General features: G+C 37.9%; 1 protein-coding gene across 1 annotated transcript in view; it reads right to left on the reverse strand.

Annotated features, from left to right (window-relative positions):
- The window catches only part of FANCM (FA complementation group M), a 79,458-nt gene that overhangs the window by 28,996 nt on the left and 31,404 nt on the right, over positions 1-19,058 (reverse strand). Inside the window, 1 exon segment of the mRNA XM_057488485.1 lies at positions 6,655-6,861. Coding sequence (XP_057344468.1) covers positions 6,655-6,861 — 207 coding nt within the window.

The following is a 19,058-nucleotide window of genomic DNA, read 5'->3' on the forward strand; positions in this document are numbered from 1 at the left end:
ATTCACTTTTCATGATGATTTTTAAAGGGTATATAAAATAGTCTAAATCAATTTTTTTAAACTATTAATGAAAAAGTCTCTAATGTGAAACTATGTATTTGGCCACAGAAATAGTCCTATTGAGGTACAAAAGTTAGTTAATACAAAAAATAATACTATGTACAACATCATATTTAGAAAGGTCTATCACCCAAGTTTGTAGCAAAGTATGAATATAATTCGCATCTTGTTATAACTTAGAAAAGGCATCAGCAAAGTTTTCCATAAAGGTAAATATTTTCCACAAAGTAAATATTTTAAGCTTTTCAGGCCACATACTAGCTCTGGTGCATATTCTTATTGGTTAGTTATTGATTAATTGAATCAGGCAACTTTTTAAACAGTCATTCTCAGCTCACTGTAGTTTAAAAAAAAAAAAAACTAAACATGAAAAACAGCCTTAGAAGCACAGGAAAACAGTAAAACAAAACAGTACATATTTATTTATTTTTATTAAGGTATTACTGATATACACTCTTATGAAGGTTTCACATGAAAAAAACAATGTGGTTACTACATTTACCCATATTATCAAGTCCCCACCCATACCTCAATGCAGTCACTGTGCATCAGTGCAGTAACATGCAACAGATTCACTATTTCCCTTCTCTGTGCAACACTGTTCTCCCTGTGATCCCCCACACCATGTGTACTAAACATAATACCCCTCAATCCCATTCTCCCTCCCTCCTGACCTGCCCTCCCACACCCCTCCCTTTGGTAATCACTAGTTCCTTCTTGGAGTCTCTGAGTCGGCTGCTATTTCGTTCCTTCAGTTTTGCTTCGTTGTTATACTCCACAAATGAGGGAAATCACTTGGCACTTGTCTTTCTCCACCTGGCTTATTTCACTGAACATAATATCCTCCTGCTCCACCCATGTTGTTGCAAATGGTAGGATGTTTCTCTCCTATGGCTGAATAGTATTCCATTGTGTATATGTACCACCTCTTCTTTATCCATTCATCTACTGATGGACTCTTAGGTGGCTTCCATATCTTGGCTATTATAAAAAGTGCAGCAATAAACATAGGGGTGCATATGTCTTTTTGAATCTGAGAACTTGTATTCTTTGGGTAAATTCCAAGGAGTAGGATTCCTGGGTCAAACAGTATTTCTATTTTTAGTTTTTTGAGGAACCTCCATATTGCTTTCCACAATGGTTGATCTAGCTTACATTCCCATCAGCAGTGTAGGAGGGTTCCCCTTTCTCTGCATCCTCACCAGCATTTGTTGTTCTTAGTCTTTTCTATGCTGGCCATCCTTACTGGTGTGAGGTGATAGCTCATTGTGGTTTTAATTTGCATTTCCCTGATGATTAGTGATGTAGAGCATCTTTTCATGTGTCTGTTCACCATCCGAATTTCTTCTTTGGTGAACTGTCTCTTCATACCCTCTGCCCATTTTTGAATTGGGTTATTTGCTTTTTGGGTGTGGATGCATGTAACTTCTTTATATATTTTGTATGTTAACCTCTTGTCGGATATGTCATTTACAAATATATTCTCCCATACGGCAGGATGCCTTTTTGTTCTGTTGATGGTGTCCTTTGCCATACAGAAACTTTTTTAGATTGATGTAGTCCCATGAGTTCATTTTGGCTTTTGTTTCCCTTGCTTGAGGAGATGTGCTCAGGAAGAAGTTGCGCATGCTTGTATTCAGGAGATTTTTGCCTATGTTGTCTTCTAAGAGTTTATGGTTTCATGACATACACTCAGGTCTTTGATCCATTTTGAGTTTACTTTTGTTTATGAAGTTAAATAACCCAGTTTCATTCTCTTGCATGTAGCTGTCCAGGGATTGAGGAAAATGAAGAGGCTGTCATTTCCCCATTGTATGGCCATGACTCCTTTATCATATATTAATTGACCATATATGGTTGGGCTTATATCAGGGCTCTCTAGGCTGTTCCATTGGTCTATGGATCTGTTCTTGTGCCAGTACCAAATTATCTTGATTACTATGCTTTGTAGTAGAGCTTGAAATCGGCAAGCATAGTCCCCCCAGCTTTATTCTTCCCTCTCAGGATTGCTTTGGCTATTCAGGGTCTTTTGTGGTTCAATATGAATTTTAGAATGATTTTCTCTAGTTCGTTGAAAAATGCTGTTGGTATTTTGATAGGAATTGCATTGAATCTGTAGATTGCTTTAGGCAGGATGGCCATTTTGACAATATTAATTCTTCCTATCCATGAGCACAGAATTTGTTTCCATTTATTGGTATCTTCTTTAATTTCTCTCATGGGTGTTTGTAGTTTTCAGAGTATAGGTCTTTCACTTCCTTGGTTAAGTTTATTTCTAGGCATTTCATTCTTTTTGATGCAATTGTGAATGGAATTGTTTTCCTGATTTCTCTCTCTGCTAGTTCATTACTAGTGTATAGGAATGCCTCAGATTTCTGCTACTGATTTTGTATCCTGAAACTCTGCTGAATTCAGATATTAGTTCTAGTAGTTTTGGATTGGAGTCTTAAGTGTTTTTTTATGTACAATATCATGTCATCTGCAAAGAGAGAAACATTGATTCTTCCTTGACAATCAGGATGCCTTTTATTTCTTTGTGTTGTCTGATTGCCATGGCTAAGACCTCCAGTACTATGTTGAATAGAAGTGGGGAAAGTGGGCATCCTTGTCTTGTTCCTGATCTTAAAGGAAAAGCTTTCAGCTTCTCGCTGTTAAGTATGATGTTGGCAGTGGGTTTGTCATATATGGCCTTTATTATGTTGAGGTACTTGCCCTCTATACCCATTTTGTTGAGAGTTTTATCATGAATGGATGTTGAATTTTGTCAAATGCTTTCTCAGCATCCATGGAGATGATCATGTGGTTTTGTCCTTTTTGTTTATGTGGTGGATGATGTTGATGGATTTTCAAATGTTGTACCATAACTGCATTCCTGGAATAAGTCCTACTTGATCATGATGGATGATCTTTTTGATGTATTTTTGAATTGGCTTTGCTAATATTTTGCTGAGTATTTTTGCATCTAGGTTCATCAGGGATATTGGTCTGTAATTTTCTTTTCTTGTGGTGTCTTTGCCTGGTTTTGGTATTAGAGTGATGGTGGACTCATAGAATGAGTTTGGGAGTATTCCCTATTCCTCTACTCTTTGGAAAAGTTTAAGGATGATGGGTATTAAATCTTCACTAAATGTTTGATAAAATTCAGCGGTGAAGCTATCTGACCCAGGAGTTTTGTTCTTTGGTAGGTTTTTGATTACCAATTCAATTTCATTGCTGGTAATTGGTCTGTTCAGATTTTCTGTTTCTTTCTGGGTCAGCCTTGGAAAGTTGTTTTTTTCTAGAAAGTTGTCCATTTCTTCTAGGTTATCCAGTTTGTTAGCATGTAATTTTTCATAGTATTTTCTAATAACTCTTTGTATTTCAGTGGTGTCCGTAGTGATTTTTCCTTACTCATTTCTGATTCTGTTTATGTGAGTAGACTCTCTTTTTCTGTTGATAAGTCTGGCTATAGGTTTAACTATTTTGTTTATTTTCTCGAAGAACCAGCTCTTGCTTTCATTGATTCTTTCTATTGTTATATTCTTCTCAATTCTATTTATTTCTGCTCTAATCTTTATTATGACCCTCCTTCTACTGACTTTGGGCCTCATTTGTTCTTCTTTTTCTACTTTTGTTAATTGTGAGTTTAGACTGCTCATATGGGATTGTTCTTCTTTCCTAAGGTAGGCATGTATTGCAATATACTTTCCTCTCAGGACGGCCTTCGCTGCATCCCACAGGTTTTGTGGTTTGAATTATTGTTGTCATTTGTCTCCATATACTGCTTGATCTCTGTTTTTATTTGGTCATTGATCCATTGGTTATTTAGGAGCATGTTGTGGAGCCTCCATGTGTTTGTGGGATTTTTCATTTTCTTTGCATAATTTATTTCTAGTTTCATACCTTTGTGGTCTGAGAAACTGGTTGGTACAATTTCAGTCTTTTTGAATTTATGGAGGCTCTTTTTGTGGCCTAGTATATGATCTATTCTTGAAAATGTTCCGTGTTCACTTGAGAAGAATGTGTATTCTGCTGCTTTTCAGTGTATATTTCTGTAGATGTCTGTTAGGTCCATCTGTTCTAATGTGTTGTTCAGTGCCTCTGTGTCCTTAGTTATTTTCTGTCCGGTTGATCTGTCCTTCAGAGTGAGTGGAGTGTTGAAGTCTACTAGAATGAATGCACCACATTCTATTTCCCCTTTTAGTTCTGTTAGAATTTGCTTCACATATGTAGATGCTCCTGTGTTGGGCACATAGATATTTATAATGGTTATATCTTCTTGTTGGATTGACCCCTTTATCATTATGTAGTGTCCTTCTTTGTGTCTTGTGACTGTCTTTGTTTTGAAGTCTATTTTATCTGATACAAGTACTGCAACTTCTGCTTTTTTCTCCCTATTAGTTGCGTGAAATACCTTTTTCCATCCCTTCACTTTTTGTCTGTGTATGTCTTTGGGTTTAAAGTAAGTCTCTTGTAGGCAGCATATAGATGGGTCTTGATTTTTTATCCATTCTGACACCCTATGTCATTTGATTGATGAATTCAGTCCATTTACATTTAGGGTGATTATCAATAGGTATGTACTTATTACCATTGCAGGCTTTAGATTCATGGTTACCAAAGGTCCAAGGTTAACTTCCTTACTATCTAAGAGTCTAAATTAACTCACTTAATATACTATTACAAATACAATCTAAAGATTCTTTTTTTTTCTCCTCCTTTTATTCATCCTCCATTCTTTATATATTAGGTATCATATTCTGTACTCTTTCTATCGCTTCATTGACTTTGGGGATAGTTAATTTAATTTTGCATTTGCTTAGTAATTAGCTGTTCTACTTTCTTTACTGCAGTTTTATTACCTCTGGTGACAGCTATTAAAACCTTAGGAACACTTCCATCTATAGCAGTCCCTCCAAAATGCACTATAAAGATGGTTTGTGGGAGGTAAATTCTCTCAGCTTTTGCTTATCTAGAAATTGTTTAATCCCTCCTTCAAATTTAAATGATAATCTTTCTGGATAAAGTAATCTTGGTTCCAGGTCCTTCTGCTTCATTTCATTAAATACATCATGCCACTCCCTTCTGGCCTGTAAGGTTTCTGTTGAGAAGTCTGATGATAGCCTGATAGGCTTTCCTTTATATGTGATCTTATTTCTCTCTCTGGCTGCTTTTAGTAGTCTGTCCTTATCTTTGACCTTTGCCATTTTAATTATTATGTCTTTGTGTTGTCCTCCTTGGGTCCCTTGTGTTGGGAGATCTGTGCACCTCCATGGTCTGAGAGACTATCTCCTTCCCCAGATTGGGGAAGTTTTCAGCAATTACCTCCTCAAAGACACTTTCGATCCCTTTTTGTCTCTCTTCTTCTTCTGGTCCCCCTGTAATGCGAATATTGTTCCGTTTGGATTGGTCACAGTTCTCTCAATATTCTTTCATTCTTAGAGATCCTTTTTTCTCTCTGTGCCTCAGCTTCTTTGTATCCCTCTTCTCTAGTTTCTATACCATTTATCGTGCCCTCCACTGTATCTAATCTGCTTTTAATACCCTCCATTGTGCCTTCAACAATTGGATCTCCATCCAGAATTCATTCCTGAGTTCTTGAATATCTTTCTGTGCCTCCATGAGCATGTTGATTTTTATTTTGAACTCCCTTTCAGGAAGACTCATGAGACCGATGTCATTTAAATCTTTCTCAGGAGGTGTATTAATAATTTTACTCTGAACCAGGTTCCTTTGGCTTTTCATATTTGTATATGGCGCCCTCTAGTGCCCAGAAGCTCTACTCTCTGGAGCTGCTCAGCCCCTGAAGCAATGTCGGGGGTTGCAGGGGAGCAGTATTGGTGCCTGGAGGGAGGAAAGAGCTGTTTCCTGCTTCCCAGCTGCTATGTCTGTCTCCACTGTCCCTGAGTAGCTAGGTATGGATCCCTCTTTTCCACCAGTGGCTGGAATCTCAGTCTCTCCTGGAATTCTGCCTGTCTTAGCTTTCCAATCCCCTAATCACGAGAGTATCATGCAAGCACCATGAAATATAGGTTTGTGCTCCCAGAGCATATCTCCGGAGTTAGGTATTCAGCAGTCCCAGTCCTCTACTCACTCCCTGCTCATTTCTCTTCCTCCTGCTGGTGAGCTGGGATGGGTGAAGGGCTTGGGTCCTGCCAGGCCACAGCTTTGGTACATTAATGTGTTCTGTGAGGTCTGCTCTTTTCTCCAGGTGTATTAAGTCTGGCACAGTCCTGTTTCCTGTTGCTCTTTCAGGATTAGTTGTAGTAATTATATTTTCATATCATATGAGGTTTTAGGAGGAAACCTCTGTCTCACCTCTCATGAGGCCATCTTTTACGTATTGATTTTTAAATCTAGATGTCTCTATATTTACAGTGAAGTACAAAAAATATGTTTCTTTACATGGATAAAATTAAGAAAACAGAATTGGGTCAAATATTTTCCTAATTACAAGAAAAGAATAGTCAGAATACAATACAAAGGGGAAAAAAAACATCAGCCAGAATTACCTATAGCTTGTTTGGACTTTGAACATTAATAGGTTGATATTTGCCTGTAAACTGTACTTCTCAAATTTCAATTATTAAATCATGTTTCTATGAATCTACTTACACGTTCTTCTCGCCCTTCAGCAAGAATAACAACAATTCTGCCCTGACGTCTTCGGCCAGTTCTACCCATTCGTTGTATAAGACGAATTGGACTCTTCTGGGCATCAAAACATATTATAAGATCAACTTCTCCTATATCCAAACCTTCTTCACCAACACAAGTAGAAACCAATGTATTATAACCACCAGTACGAAACTGTTTCATTACCTAAAATAAAAATGATTTTAAAATAAAGATACAAATGTAAGAGAATTATAGATCAAAGCATAGTTTTTCCACCTGCCCCAAAATGGTGATATCAGATTTAAAAATAAGCATCCAGGATACTAAAATAGAAAAGGAAGTGACAAAATGGCAATATAAACTAATAGAGATTACAGTAAAATGCAAAGGACATTCCTAATTCCGTTACTTTAATACTGCCTGTGATGGCCAAAAGGGTTTGTTAAGAATTTACACATAAATGCAGAACCCCAGATATTTTCAGTATCACTGAAAGTGGCATAGGTCAGGTAAATGGCCCAGAGCAATTACTGCTACTTACATCATAGACCTAAATTTATTGTTAGATGTATCTAAAATAAGTTTTATTACTCCAAGAATTCATATTTTACCTTTTATAGTACCATTCCAGTGAAGGGTCACAGAATATGCCACCCAAAATATGACCATAGGAGTTTAGGACATGCTACCCAGAAATGTCTGCTTTTGTATATTGATCTTTTTGAGCTGTAGGTGCTTGAAAAACAGCAAATGCAGGGAAAGGTTTTCCTGAACTCTCATCAGTCTAAAAGCATATTGTCCAAAAGGAGCTCAACTGTCATAACCTCTGCCCCAGGGAATTTTATCAACTAGGAAAGATTGACTCTTATCATAGGAGAGGAGACTAGAAGTTGGCACCACACTCAGACAAACTTTATCACAAACTAACATATCTTCTGAGGGACCATTCATCTTTCCTAAAAATCAATTACTCTCCCCTAAGAAGCCTATTTCCTCCACCCTTTCCCTGTAAAAATGGTATTTAAATCTGAACTCTAAGCCACCTGGAGAAGATACTCTTCTTTTCCCTGGGTATCTCCCAATTATACCCGAGGAATATATGTTAATAAACTTGTTTTTCTCTTGTTAAGCTGTCTTTTATTTCAGGGGTCTTAGCTAAGAACTCAGAAGGGTAGAAGGAAAATTATTTTTCCACCCTACACCAGGATTTCTCTCTGATTAGTTTAATGAGATTATAGTAGCATGAGAATGAGTTCATGAAAAAAGTAAATGAAACATCTGAAAAATTTCCTTAAGCCTTATAAACTCAATTCTCAAACTGCTCTGAGCTTCAGTTCCTCCATATATATCAACATTTCAACTTAGGACTCTGAATCCAAAAACCTATTATCTTAGTCCTTAAACTAGTTCTATTAATAAAAACTTTAAAAGCAGGATAAAAAATATGAACTTCTTTTGTTAAGTTCTCTTATAAACCTTTCCAGTAGCACTAGTCAAAGAGCTCTTCCTTCAATAAACTCAAGAATACAGAAAGAAATAACGATTATGATTAAAAATTAAGAATACTCCATTTCTCATTAGAATCTATAATGACGCTAAACAAAGGAAAGATGGACCTAATGTTACCTGTAAATAACTTAATAAACCAGATGTCCTTCTTGCCCAGATAAAGAAAATTGACCACAGTAAATATATATATGTCTTTAATATAAGTAGTTAATAGATTAATAAAGGATGTCAAACAACTTACATTTTAGTTAACATGTATGAACTGTTACTTAGTTGCCTAGGAATAACATTAATTTGCCTGGAGCTTGAAAAGTAAATAAGAACCAGAAGTTATTTACTTAGTCAAAGAAAAGAATACATGATTACTTAAATAACTTCTTACAGGATTTATAACACAATAATCTGACCATTTTTTCATTGCCTACCCTTTGCCTTAACTTAAATTCCACCCCCTCACTCCTCTCATTCCATAGTCCTCTGACAAAACTCCAACACAGGTGATATCCCACTTTTCACATAGTCTGAGCCTGCGCTCACACAACTGAATGAGGCTGCAGGAAAACACCAACAATGCTGACTGGTTTCACATTTAATTCATAATTGCTCACCTTGAGTTGGCCGTTAGAACTATCTGAAAATCATTTCAAATTGCTCTAATCCATTTATTCTCCCCATTCGTCCAGAAAACTGTTTCCTACTCTCTCCCTTCAGTCATCAAACTTCCAACAATTCTTTCCCATTCTCCCTCTCAGCTAATGACATGACAAAAACTGAGCAAATCAGAAAGGACCTCCCACAAGGTATCACTGCCACATGTACCCACGCACCTGTACCTGTGCCTATACCATCCACCTTTTTTCCTGTTGTTTGGATAACGATCCATGTTCTTAACTGAGGTCAACGTATGTGGATCTTATCCCTTTCCCTCTTCTACTCAAAGATCATATTAGCAATTCTCCTCTCTGCTCTGTCTTCAGTTTTTCTCTCACTCATGATCATTCCTATCAACACACAATCAAAATGTTATATCCCCTAACATAAAACAAACAAAAGCCACTTCTATCTCTGCTCTTCTTTACAGCAAAAAATCTTGAAAGACTTGTATATTTGCTCTCTCTAACTCCTCTTCTGCTTTCTTGAAACCACTTCAATCAGGCTGGTCTCCACCATTCCACTGACACTGTTCTTTTCAAGGTCATTGTCTTCTCATCTCTCAATCTAATGATCAACTCCCAATTATCTTATATGACCTACAGGCAGCATTTATACATTTAATCACTTCCTCCTCATTTGGCCCCAGAATACCACACTCTCCTGGTCTTTCTCCTTGCTCTGATTCTGCAGGGAATCATAATCACTGCTCTCTCTCATAACAATGAAGTACCCCAGGGCTTGGATTTGGACACCTTCTCTATACCCATTCAATCACTTGGTAATTTCATTCAGTCTCATCTGTGTGATGATGATTTCCAAATACATATTTCCATAAACTCTTGAACCAACAAACTCAGCACTTATATATTTAATTGTTTATTTGATATCTCTAGTTGATGTTTAAAGCAATCCTATTCAAGTATAAGTACATGAACTGTTTATTGATGTTGACAGTTCAACAACTCTTTATTACTGGCCGAACAAGATAAGTACAAAAATTAAGAGTAAGGGTTTAGAAACTTGACAAAGTAATTCTATGTTTATTGGCTGTAATAATAAAAGACTTGGACATGAACTTTGTTTTTCATTAATCTTACTTTTCTAATAATTCATTTTTATTATAATGTTCAAACATGTCTCTCTGTGACATATTAAGAGGAAATAAACTGGTCCTCCATTAATTTTAAATGCTCAAAAAACGCTAATCTCATAGGCATGCCAAAGATAACTAGTCCAAAACCAAGTCCCTGATATTTAGTCCCAAACTTACTTTTCCTGCAGTTTTATCCATCTTAGTTAACAGCAGCTTTCAGTTGCTCACGCCAAAAACTGAAGTCAGCCTTCACAATCCACCTCACGTCCCACTCTAATTTGTCATAAATCCTGTGACCTTGACCTTCAAGATATATCCAGAATCCAACCATTTCTAACTACCTTCCCTACCAGCCTAGTCCAAGTCTTCATCATCTTTAGCTTGAATTACTATAAGTCTTCCAATTGGTCTTCCCATGTCCACCCTTAGCCCCATGTAGTCTAATCTTAAAACAGCAACCAGTGAGATTCTTTTAAAATATAAATCAGGTCACTACCCTCCTATAGTTGAAATTCTTCAAGGGCTCCTTGTCAACTCAGACTAAAAGGGAAAATAATAAAAATGGAAATGACCCGGTGGCCCTAAAGGATATGGCCCCCCACTTCCTTCTCTGATTTATCTCCTATTTCTAAAAGAATGAATTACAACTATTTGCACGAAAGCTTATTTCAGAATAAAATTCCTATTATGAAAGCAATTATATTAGGGGTAATAAAAAGTGTTGTTACGCTGGTCTACATAAAAAGATTGATGGGTTCAGGGATAAAGATGGCAACGTGAGAAGTGAGGCAGAAATCTTCTCCCAAAACCACATATAACACAAAAATACAGCAAGCACAACTAATCCTGAAAGAGTGATCAAAAGAAGAGTGCAATATATAGCTTACACCTGAGGAAAAGAGACCTCACAGAAAAGGGTAAAGTAGCAAAGCTGAGACCCAAGACCTTCCCCCATCCCAGCTCACAGGCGAGAAGAGAAATAGAGTGGGGAGGGAGTAGAAGTCCAGGACTGCTAAATACCCACCCCTGAAGATCTACTTAGGGAGTTTGAACCCACATTACATGGTGCTCTGGAGATAAGAGGGGTTGGAAAGCACACAGGCAGAATACTTGGAAAGACTGAGATTCCAGCCACTTACGGAAAACAGGTACCCACAACCAGCAACTCAGGGACAAAAGAAAGACGGGCATTTTGAAACACTTCCCAACAAAGAGGGGTGCTAAAGGGGCAAGGATTACACAGAGCTTGCTGCTCAGGAGAAAGGACAGGTGGACAAAATCGAACCAGCACACTCAGCCCAGCAGGTTGGGAACTTTCAGGAGCTTCACACCCTCCATTCCCCTGGCTGGCAACGCAACCCAAAGGCCCCCATACTGCAATACGCAACCTGCCACTCCTTCCTCCCAGCCATTGCTGGTTCGCAAAACCTGCTGCCACCATAATCGCATCAGGCCAGCCAGAGGGCAGCTGCACCAAAGGCAGCCACAGGGACCTTACGCAGAAGCTGCCCCCAGTGTGCTCAGCCCGTGGGCCATGACAGTGGAGGCACACACTGCAATGGAAAGCAAGAAAGAGCTCTTTCCTCCTAGCAGGCACCAGTGCAACTCACCTGACACCCCCGTCATTGCTCCAGGTGCTGGGAAGTTCCAGAGAGCAGAGCCTCTGGGCACTAGAGGTCACTGCCTACACAGTTATTATTCCATATTATTCAGTAGGAATATGAAAATGCAAAAGAAACTTATTCAATACAAAAATCCCTCGAACACCAGAAAGAGGGCTCAGTAAGATTGAAATGACCAATCTTCTAAAAAAGATTTCAAAAACAAAAATCATAAACATGCTCATGGAGCTACAGAAAAATATTCAAGATCTGAGGGACAACTTCAGGAAATAGACACTTTGAAAAAATACAGTATCTGGAATGAAAAAACACAGAGGGATTTAAAAGCAGGTTAGATGAAGTAGAGATGGTCAATGGAATGGAAATTAGAGAACAGAAATACAAAGAAACTGAGGCACACAGAGAAAAAGGATCTCAAGGGGTGAAAGAATAATAAGACAACTCTGTGACCAATCCAAACGGAACAATATTTGAATTATAGGGGTACCAGAATAAGAAGAGAGAGAAAAAGGAACAGAAAGTGTCTACCATCACACTTCTCAACAGAAACCTTATAGGCCAGAAGGGAGTGGCATGATATATTTAATACAATGAAACATAAGGGCCTTGAATCAAGAATAGTCTACCTGACAAGATTATCATTTAAATTTGAAGGTGGGATTAAAAACAATTTCCAGATAAGCCAAAGCTGAGGGAATTTACCTCCCACAAACCATCCTACAGTGTATTCTAAAGAGACTGCTATAGACAGAAGTGCTCCTAAGGTTAAACAGTCACCAGAGAAAATAAAACCACAGTAAAGGAAGAAGATCAATTAGTTACAAAGCAAATGCAAAATTAAATCAATTACCCACAAAGTCAGTCAAGGGATACACAGAGAGTGCAGAATATGACAACTAACATATAAAGAGCAGAGGAAAAAAAAAAAAAAAGGAGAAAAAAATAAAGAACCTTTTAATTGTGTTTGTAATAGCATAAGAACTGAGTTTAGTTAGATTCTTCAATACTAAAGAAGCTGCCCATGAAACTTTGGTAACCATGAATCTAAAGCCTAAAATGACAGTAACTACATATCTATTGATAATCACCCTACATGCAAACAGACTGAATGCACCACTCAAAAGACACAGAGTTACAGAATGTATAAAATGCTGCGTTTGAGAGACTCATGTCAAGCCCAAATACATACATACATAGACTAAAAGTGAAGGGATGGAAAGAGATATTTCATGCAACTAATATGAAGAAAAAAGCAAAAGTTACAATTATTGTATCAGATAAAATAGACTTCAAAACAAAGAAATTAACAAGAGACTAAGAAGGATATTATATAATGATAAAGGGGTCAGTCTAACAAGAGGATATAATCACAAATATCTTTGGACCCAACATAGGAGCACCTACATATGTGAAATAAATACTAATAGAATTAAAGGGGGAAACAGAATGCAATGCATTCATTTTAGGAGACTTCAACACAACACTCAATCAAAAGAACACATCAACCACACAGAAAATAAGTAAGGAGAAAGGGACACTGAACAACACATTAGAACAGATGGACCTAACAGACATCTATAGAACACTCCACCCAAAAGCAGCAGGATACACATTCCTCCAGTGCATACAGAACATTTTACAGGACAGATCACATACTAAGAGCCTTACTAAATTCAGAAGGACTGAAAACTGTACCAACCAACTTCACAGACCACAAAGGCATGAAACTAGAACTAAATTGTGCAAAGAAAATGAAAAGCCCACTACACATGGAGGCTTAACAACATGCTCCTAAATAATAAATGGATCAATGACCAAATAAAAACAGAGATCAAGCAAAATATGGAGACAAAAAAGACAACAGCTCAACACCCCAATTTTCGTGGGATGCAGAGAAGGCAGTTATAAGAGGAAAGTATATAGCAATACAGGCCTATCTCAAGAAAGAAAAACAATTCCAAATAAACAGTCTAAATTCACAGTTAATGAAACTAGAAAGAGAAGAACAAATGATGCCTAAAGTAAGAAGAAGGAGGGGCATAATAAAGATGAGAGCATAAATAAATAAAATTGAGAAGAATAAAACAATAATTAGAACCAATGTAACCAGGAGCTGGTTCTTTGAGAAAATAAACAAAACAGATAAACGTCTAGACAGACTTATCAAGAAAAAGAGAGCCTATACACATAAACAGAATGAGAAATGAGAAAGGAAAAATCACCACAAACACCAATGAAACACAAATAATTATTAGAGAATACTATGAAAGATTATATGCTAACAAATTGGATAATCTAGAAGAAACAGACAACTTTCTAGAAAATACAACCTTCCAAGACTGACCCAGGAATAAACAGAAAATTAGAACAGACCAATTACCAGCAATGTAATTGAATTGGTAATCAAAACACTACCTAAGAACAAAATCCCAAACCACACTGCTTCACTGCTGAATTTTATCAAACATTTAGAAAAGACCTAATACCAACCTCCTTAAAGTTTTCCAAAAAGTAGAAAAGGGAACACTTCCAAACTCATTCTGTGAAGCCAGCATCACTCTAACACCAAAGCCAGGAAAAAACACACAAAAAAAGAAAATGATACAACAATATTCCTGCTGAACATAGACGAAAAATACTCAGCAAAACATTAGCAAACTGAATTCAAAAATAGATGAAAAAGATGATCATCCATCATGATCAAGTAGGATTTATTCCAGGGATGCAAGGATGGTACATTTGAAAATCCATCAACATCATATACCACATAACAAAAAGAAGAACAAAAATCACATGATCATCTCAATAGATGTTGACAAAGCATTTGACAAAATTCAACATCCATTTACAACAAAAACTATTAACAAAATCGGTATAGAGAGCAAGTACCTCAACAAAATAACAGCCATATATGACTAACCCACAGCCAACATCATACTTAGCAGCAAGAAGCTGAAAGCTTTTCCTCTAAGATCGGGAACAAGACAAGGATGCCCACTCTCACCACTTTTAGTCAACACATAGCACTGAAGGTCCAAGCCACAGCAATCAGACAAAACAAAGAAATACAAGGCATCCAGATTGGTAAGGAACAAGTTAAACTGTCACAGTTTGCAGATGACATGATATTATACATAAAAAACCCTAAAGAATCCACTCCCAAACTACTAGAACTAATATCTGAATTCAGCAAAGTTTCAGGATACAAAATTAATACACAGAAATCTGTGGCATTCCTATACACTAACGATGGACTAGCAGAAAGAGAAATCAGGAAAACAATTCCATTCACAATTGCATCAAAAAGAATAAAAATACCTAGGAATAAACCTAACCAAGGAAGTGAAAGACATATACCTTGAAAACTACAAGACACTCTTAAGAGAAATTAAAGAGGACACAAATAAATGGAAATTCATCCCATACTCTTGGGTAGGAAGAATTGATATGGTCAAAATGGCCATCCTGCCTAAAGCAATCTACAGATTCAATGAAATCCCTATCAATATACCAACAGTATTCTTCAACAAACTGGAACAAATAGTCCAAAAATTCATATGGAACCACCAAAGACCCCGAATAGCCAAAGCAATCCTGAGAAGGGAGAATGAAGCAGGGAGAATCTTGCTCCCCAACTTCAAGCTCTACTACAAAGCCACAGTAATCAAGACAATTTTGTACTGACACAAAAAACAGACCCATACACCAGAATAGAATAGAGAGTCCAGATATTCATCCAAACATATACAATCAATTAATATAGAATCAATTAATATACGATAAAGGAGCCATGGGTATACAATGGGGAAACGACAGCCTCTTTCTTCAACCACTTGTGTTGGCAAAACTGGATGGCTACATGTAAGAGAATGAAACTGGATTACTATCTAACTCCATATGCAAAAGTAAACTCAAATTGGATCAAAGACCTGAATGTAAGTTATGAAACCATAAAACTCTTAGAAAAAAACATAGGCAAAACTCTCTTGAATATAAACATGAGCAACTTTTTTATGAACATATCTCCTCGGACAAGGGAACAAAAGCAAAAATGAATAAGGGGAACTATATCAAACTAAAAAGCTTCTGTACAGCAAAAGACACCATCAGGAGAACAAAAAAGGCATCCTACAGTATGGGAGAATATATACATAAATGACATATCCAATAAGGGGTTGATATCCAAAATATACAAAGAGCTCACATACCTCAACAAACAAAAAGCAAATAATCCAATTAAAAAATGGGCAGAGGAGCTGAACAGACACTTCTCCAAAGAAGAAATTCAGATAGCCAATAGGCACATGAAAAGATGCTCCACATTGCTAATTATCAGGGAAATGCAAATTAAAAACACATTGAGATATCGCTTCACACCAGTTAGGATGGCCACCATCCAAAAGACAAACAACAACAAATGTTGGCGAGGTTTTGAAGAAAGGGGAACCCTCCTATACTGCTGGTGAAAATGTAAATTAGTTCAACCATAGTGGAAAGTAGTATGGAGGTTCCTCAAAAAACTAAAAATAGAAATACCATTTGACCCAGGAATTCCACTCCTAGGAATTTACCCTAAGAAAACAAGATCACAGATTCAAGAAGACCTATACATACACCCCTATGTTTATTGCAGCACTATTTACAATAGCCAAGACATAGAAGCAACCTAAGTGTCCATCAGTAGATGAATGGATAAAGAAGATGTGGTACATACATATGATGGAATATTATTCAGCCAAAAGAAGAAAACAAATCCTACCATTTGCAAAAACATGGATGGAGCTAGGCAGTATTATGATCTGTGAAATAAGTCAGGTGGAGAAAGACAAGTACCAAATGATTTCACTCATTTGTAGAGTATAACAACAAAGCAAAACTGAAGGAACAGAGCAGTAGCAGACTCACAGACTCCAAGAAAGGACTAGCAGTTACCAAAGGGAAAGGGGGTTGAGTGAGTGGGTGGGTGTGGAGGCAGGGAGAAAGGGATTAAGGAGTATTATGATCAGCCTGGGAAGGCACAGAGAAGACAAGTAGTGACTTTATATATAGCATCTTACTACACTGATGGACAGTGACTGCAACGGGGTATGTTGGGGGTACTTTATAATATGGGGGAATGTAGTAACAACAATGTTGCTCTTGTGAAACCTTCATAAGATTGCATATCAGTGATATGCTAACTTAAAATATATATATATATATATATATATATATATATATATATATATATATATATATATATATGTTACTGATATCCGTGAATAAAGGACTAAGTCAGTAAACGTGATACCTGACAAACTCAGGAAATAATAATTTTAGTAATAATGAAATTTGTGAGAGATTAGGTTGGGTACTGTCAGTATTTCAAATATGCTTAATCCCCGATAAAACCAAGATGGCGGTGTGAGTAGAGCAGCAGAAATCTTCTCCCAAAACCATATGTATTTTTGAAAATACAACAAATACAATTAATCCTAAAAGAGAGACCAGAAGACACAGGACAACAGCCAGACCACATCCACACCTGCAAGAACCCAGCACCTCACGAAGGGGATAAGATACAAGCCCCAGCCCAGCGGTACCCGAGCACACCTCACCCCAGCTCCCGGCAGGAGGACAGGAGTCAGAGCGGGGGGAGAGAGGGAGCCCAGGACTGCTAATCATCCAGCCCTAGCCATCCGCACTGGAGCGCAGACACAAAGTGCATGCGTGGGGTGCTGGAAACTAGGGAAACAGGACAGTAAGACCTGTGAGTGGGTCTCTGCAACCGGCGCACCTGGGACAAAGAAAAGCGAGTGCTTTTTGAAAGTCTTAAAGGGACAGGGACCCCACAGCTGGACGGAAGTGCCCTGGGACACTTAGCCCAGCAGCTGTGAATACTGGGGAACTCTGAGTATCCGAACCCCTGAAGCGCAGCTTGGAGGCCCCTCACGGCGATAAACAGCCTCCCACCTGTTCCCCCTCCAACGTGGCTCCGCCATATTGGAGTAGCAGCCTGAGGCAGGCCACGCCCACAGCAACTGCAGAGCTAAATAAACTCCATAGTGGCCAGGCAAGATCAGAAGCCCTGTCTGCACGCAGCTGCCCAGTACAAGCCGCTAGAGGCCACTGTTCTCCCAGGAGAGGAAGGCCATAAACTGGCAAGAAGGGACTTTTTCTTACCCAACACACGCACCAGCTCCCCACAAATATATCTATCGCCATGAAAAGGCAGAAGAAATTGATACAGACCAAGATCACAGAGGCACACCCTGAGAAGGAAATAGACCTAACCAGTCTTCCTGAAAAAGAATTAAAAATAAAGCTCATAACCATGCTGATGGACCTGCAGAGAACTATGCAAGAGCTAAGGGATGAAGTCCGGAGGAAGATTACAGATGTCCAGGGGGAGATTACAGAAATGAAACAATCTCTGGAAGGATTTATAAACAAAATGGATAAGATGCAAGAGGCCATTGATGGATTAGAAACCAGAGAATAGGAACGCATAGAAGCTGACACAGAGAGAGATAAAAGGATCTCCAGGAATGAAACAATATTAAGAGAACTGTGTGACCAATCCAAAAGGAATAATACCTGCATTATAGGGGTACCAGAAGAAGAAGAGAGAGAAAAAGGAATAGAAAGTGTATTTGAAGAAATAATTGCTGAAAACTTCCCCAAACTGGGGGAGGAAATAATCGATCAGACCATGGAAGTGTACAGAACTCCCAACAGAAAGGACCCAAGGAGGACAACACCAAGACACATAATAATTAAAATGGCAAAGATCAAGGACAAGGACAGAGTTTTAAAGGCAGCTAGAGAGAGGAAAAAGGTCACCTACAAAGGAAAACCCATCAGGCTATCATCAGACTTCTCAACAGAAGCCTTACAGGCCAGAAGAGAATGGCATGATCTATTTAATGCAATGGAAGAGAAGGGCCTTGAACCAAGGATACTGTATCCAGCACGACTATCATTTAAATATGAAGGAGGGATTAAACAATTCCCAGAAAAGCAAAAGTTGAGGGATTTTGCCTCCCACAAACCATGTCTACAGGGTATTTTAGAGGGACTGCTCTAGATGGGAGCACTTCTAAGACTAAATAGATGTCACCAGAGAAAATAAAATCACAGCAAAGAAAGCAAACCAACCAAATACTAACTAAAGGCAAAAAATAAAATCAACTACCCACAAAAGCAGTTAAAGGAAGCACAGAATAAAACAACCAACATATAAAGAATGGAGGAGGAGGAATAAGAAGGGAGAAAAAAAAAAGAATGACCAGACAGTGTTTAAAATAGCTCAATAAGTGAGTTAAGTTAGACAGTAAGATACTAAAGAAGCTAACCTTGAAACTTTGGCAACCACGAATCTAAAGCCTGCAATGGCAATAAGTACATATCTTTCAACAATCACCCTAAATGTAAATGGACTGAATGTACCAATCAAAAGACACAGAATAATAGAATGGATAAAAAAGCAAGACCCATCTCTATGCTGCTTACAAGACACTCACCTCAAACCCAAAGACTATAGG

The sequence above is a fragment of the Manis pentadactyla genome, chromosome 11 (genome assembly GCF_030020395.1).
Source record: "Manis pentadactyla isolate mManPen7 chromosome 11, mManPen7.hap1, whole genome shotgun sequence".
NCBI lineage: Eukaryota > Metazoa > Chordata > Mammalia > Pholidota > Manidae > Manis > Manis pentadactyla.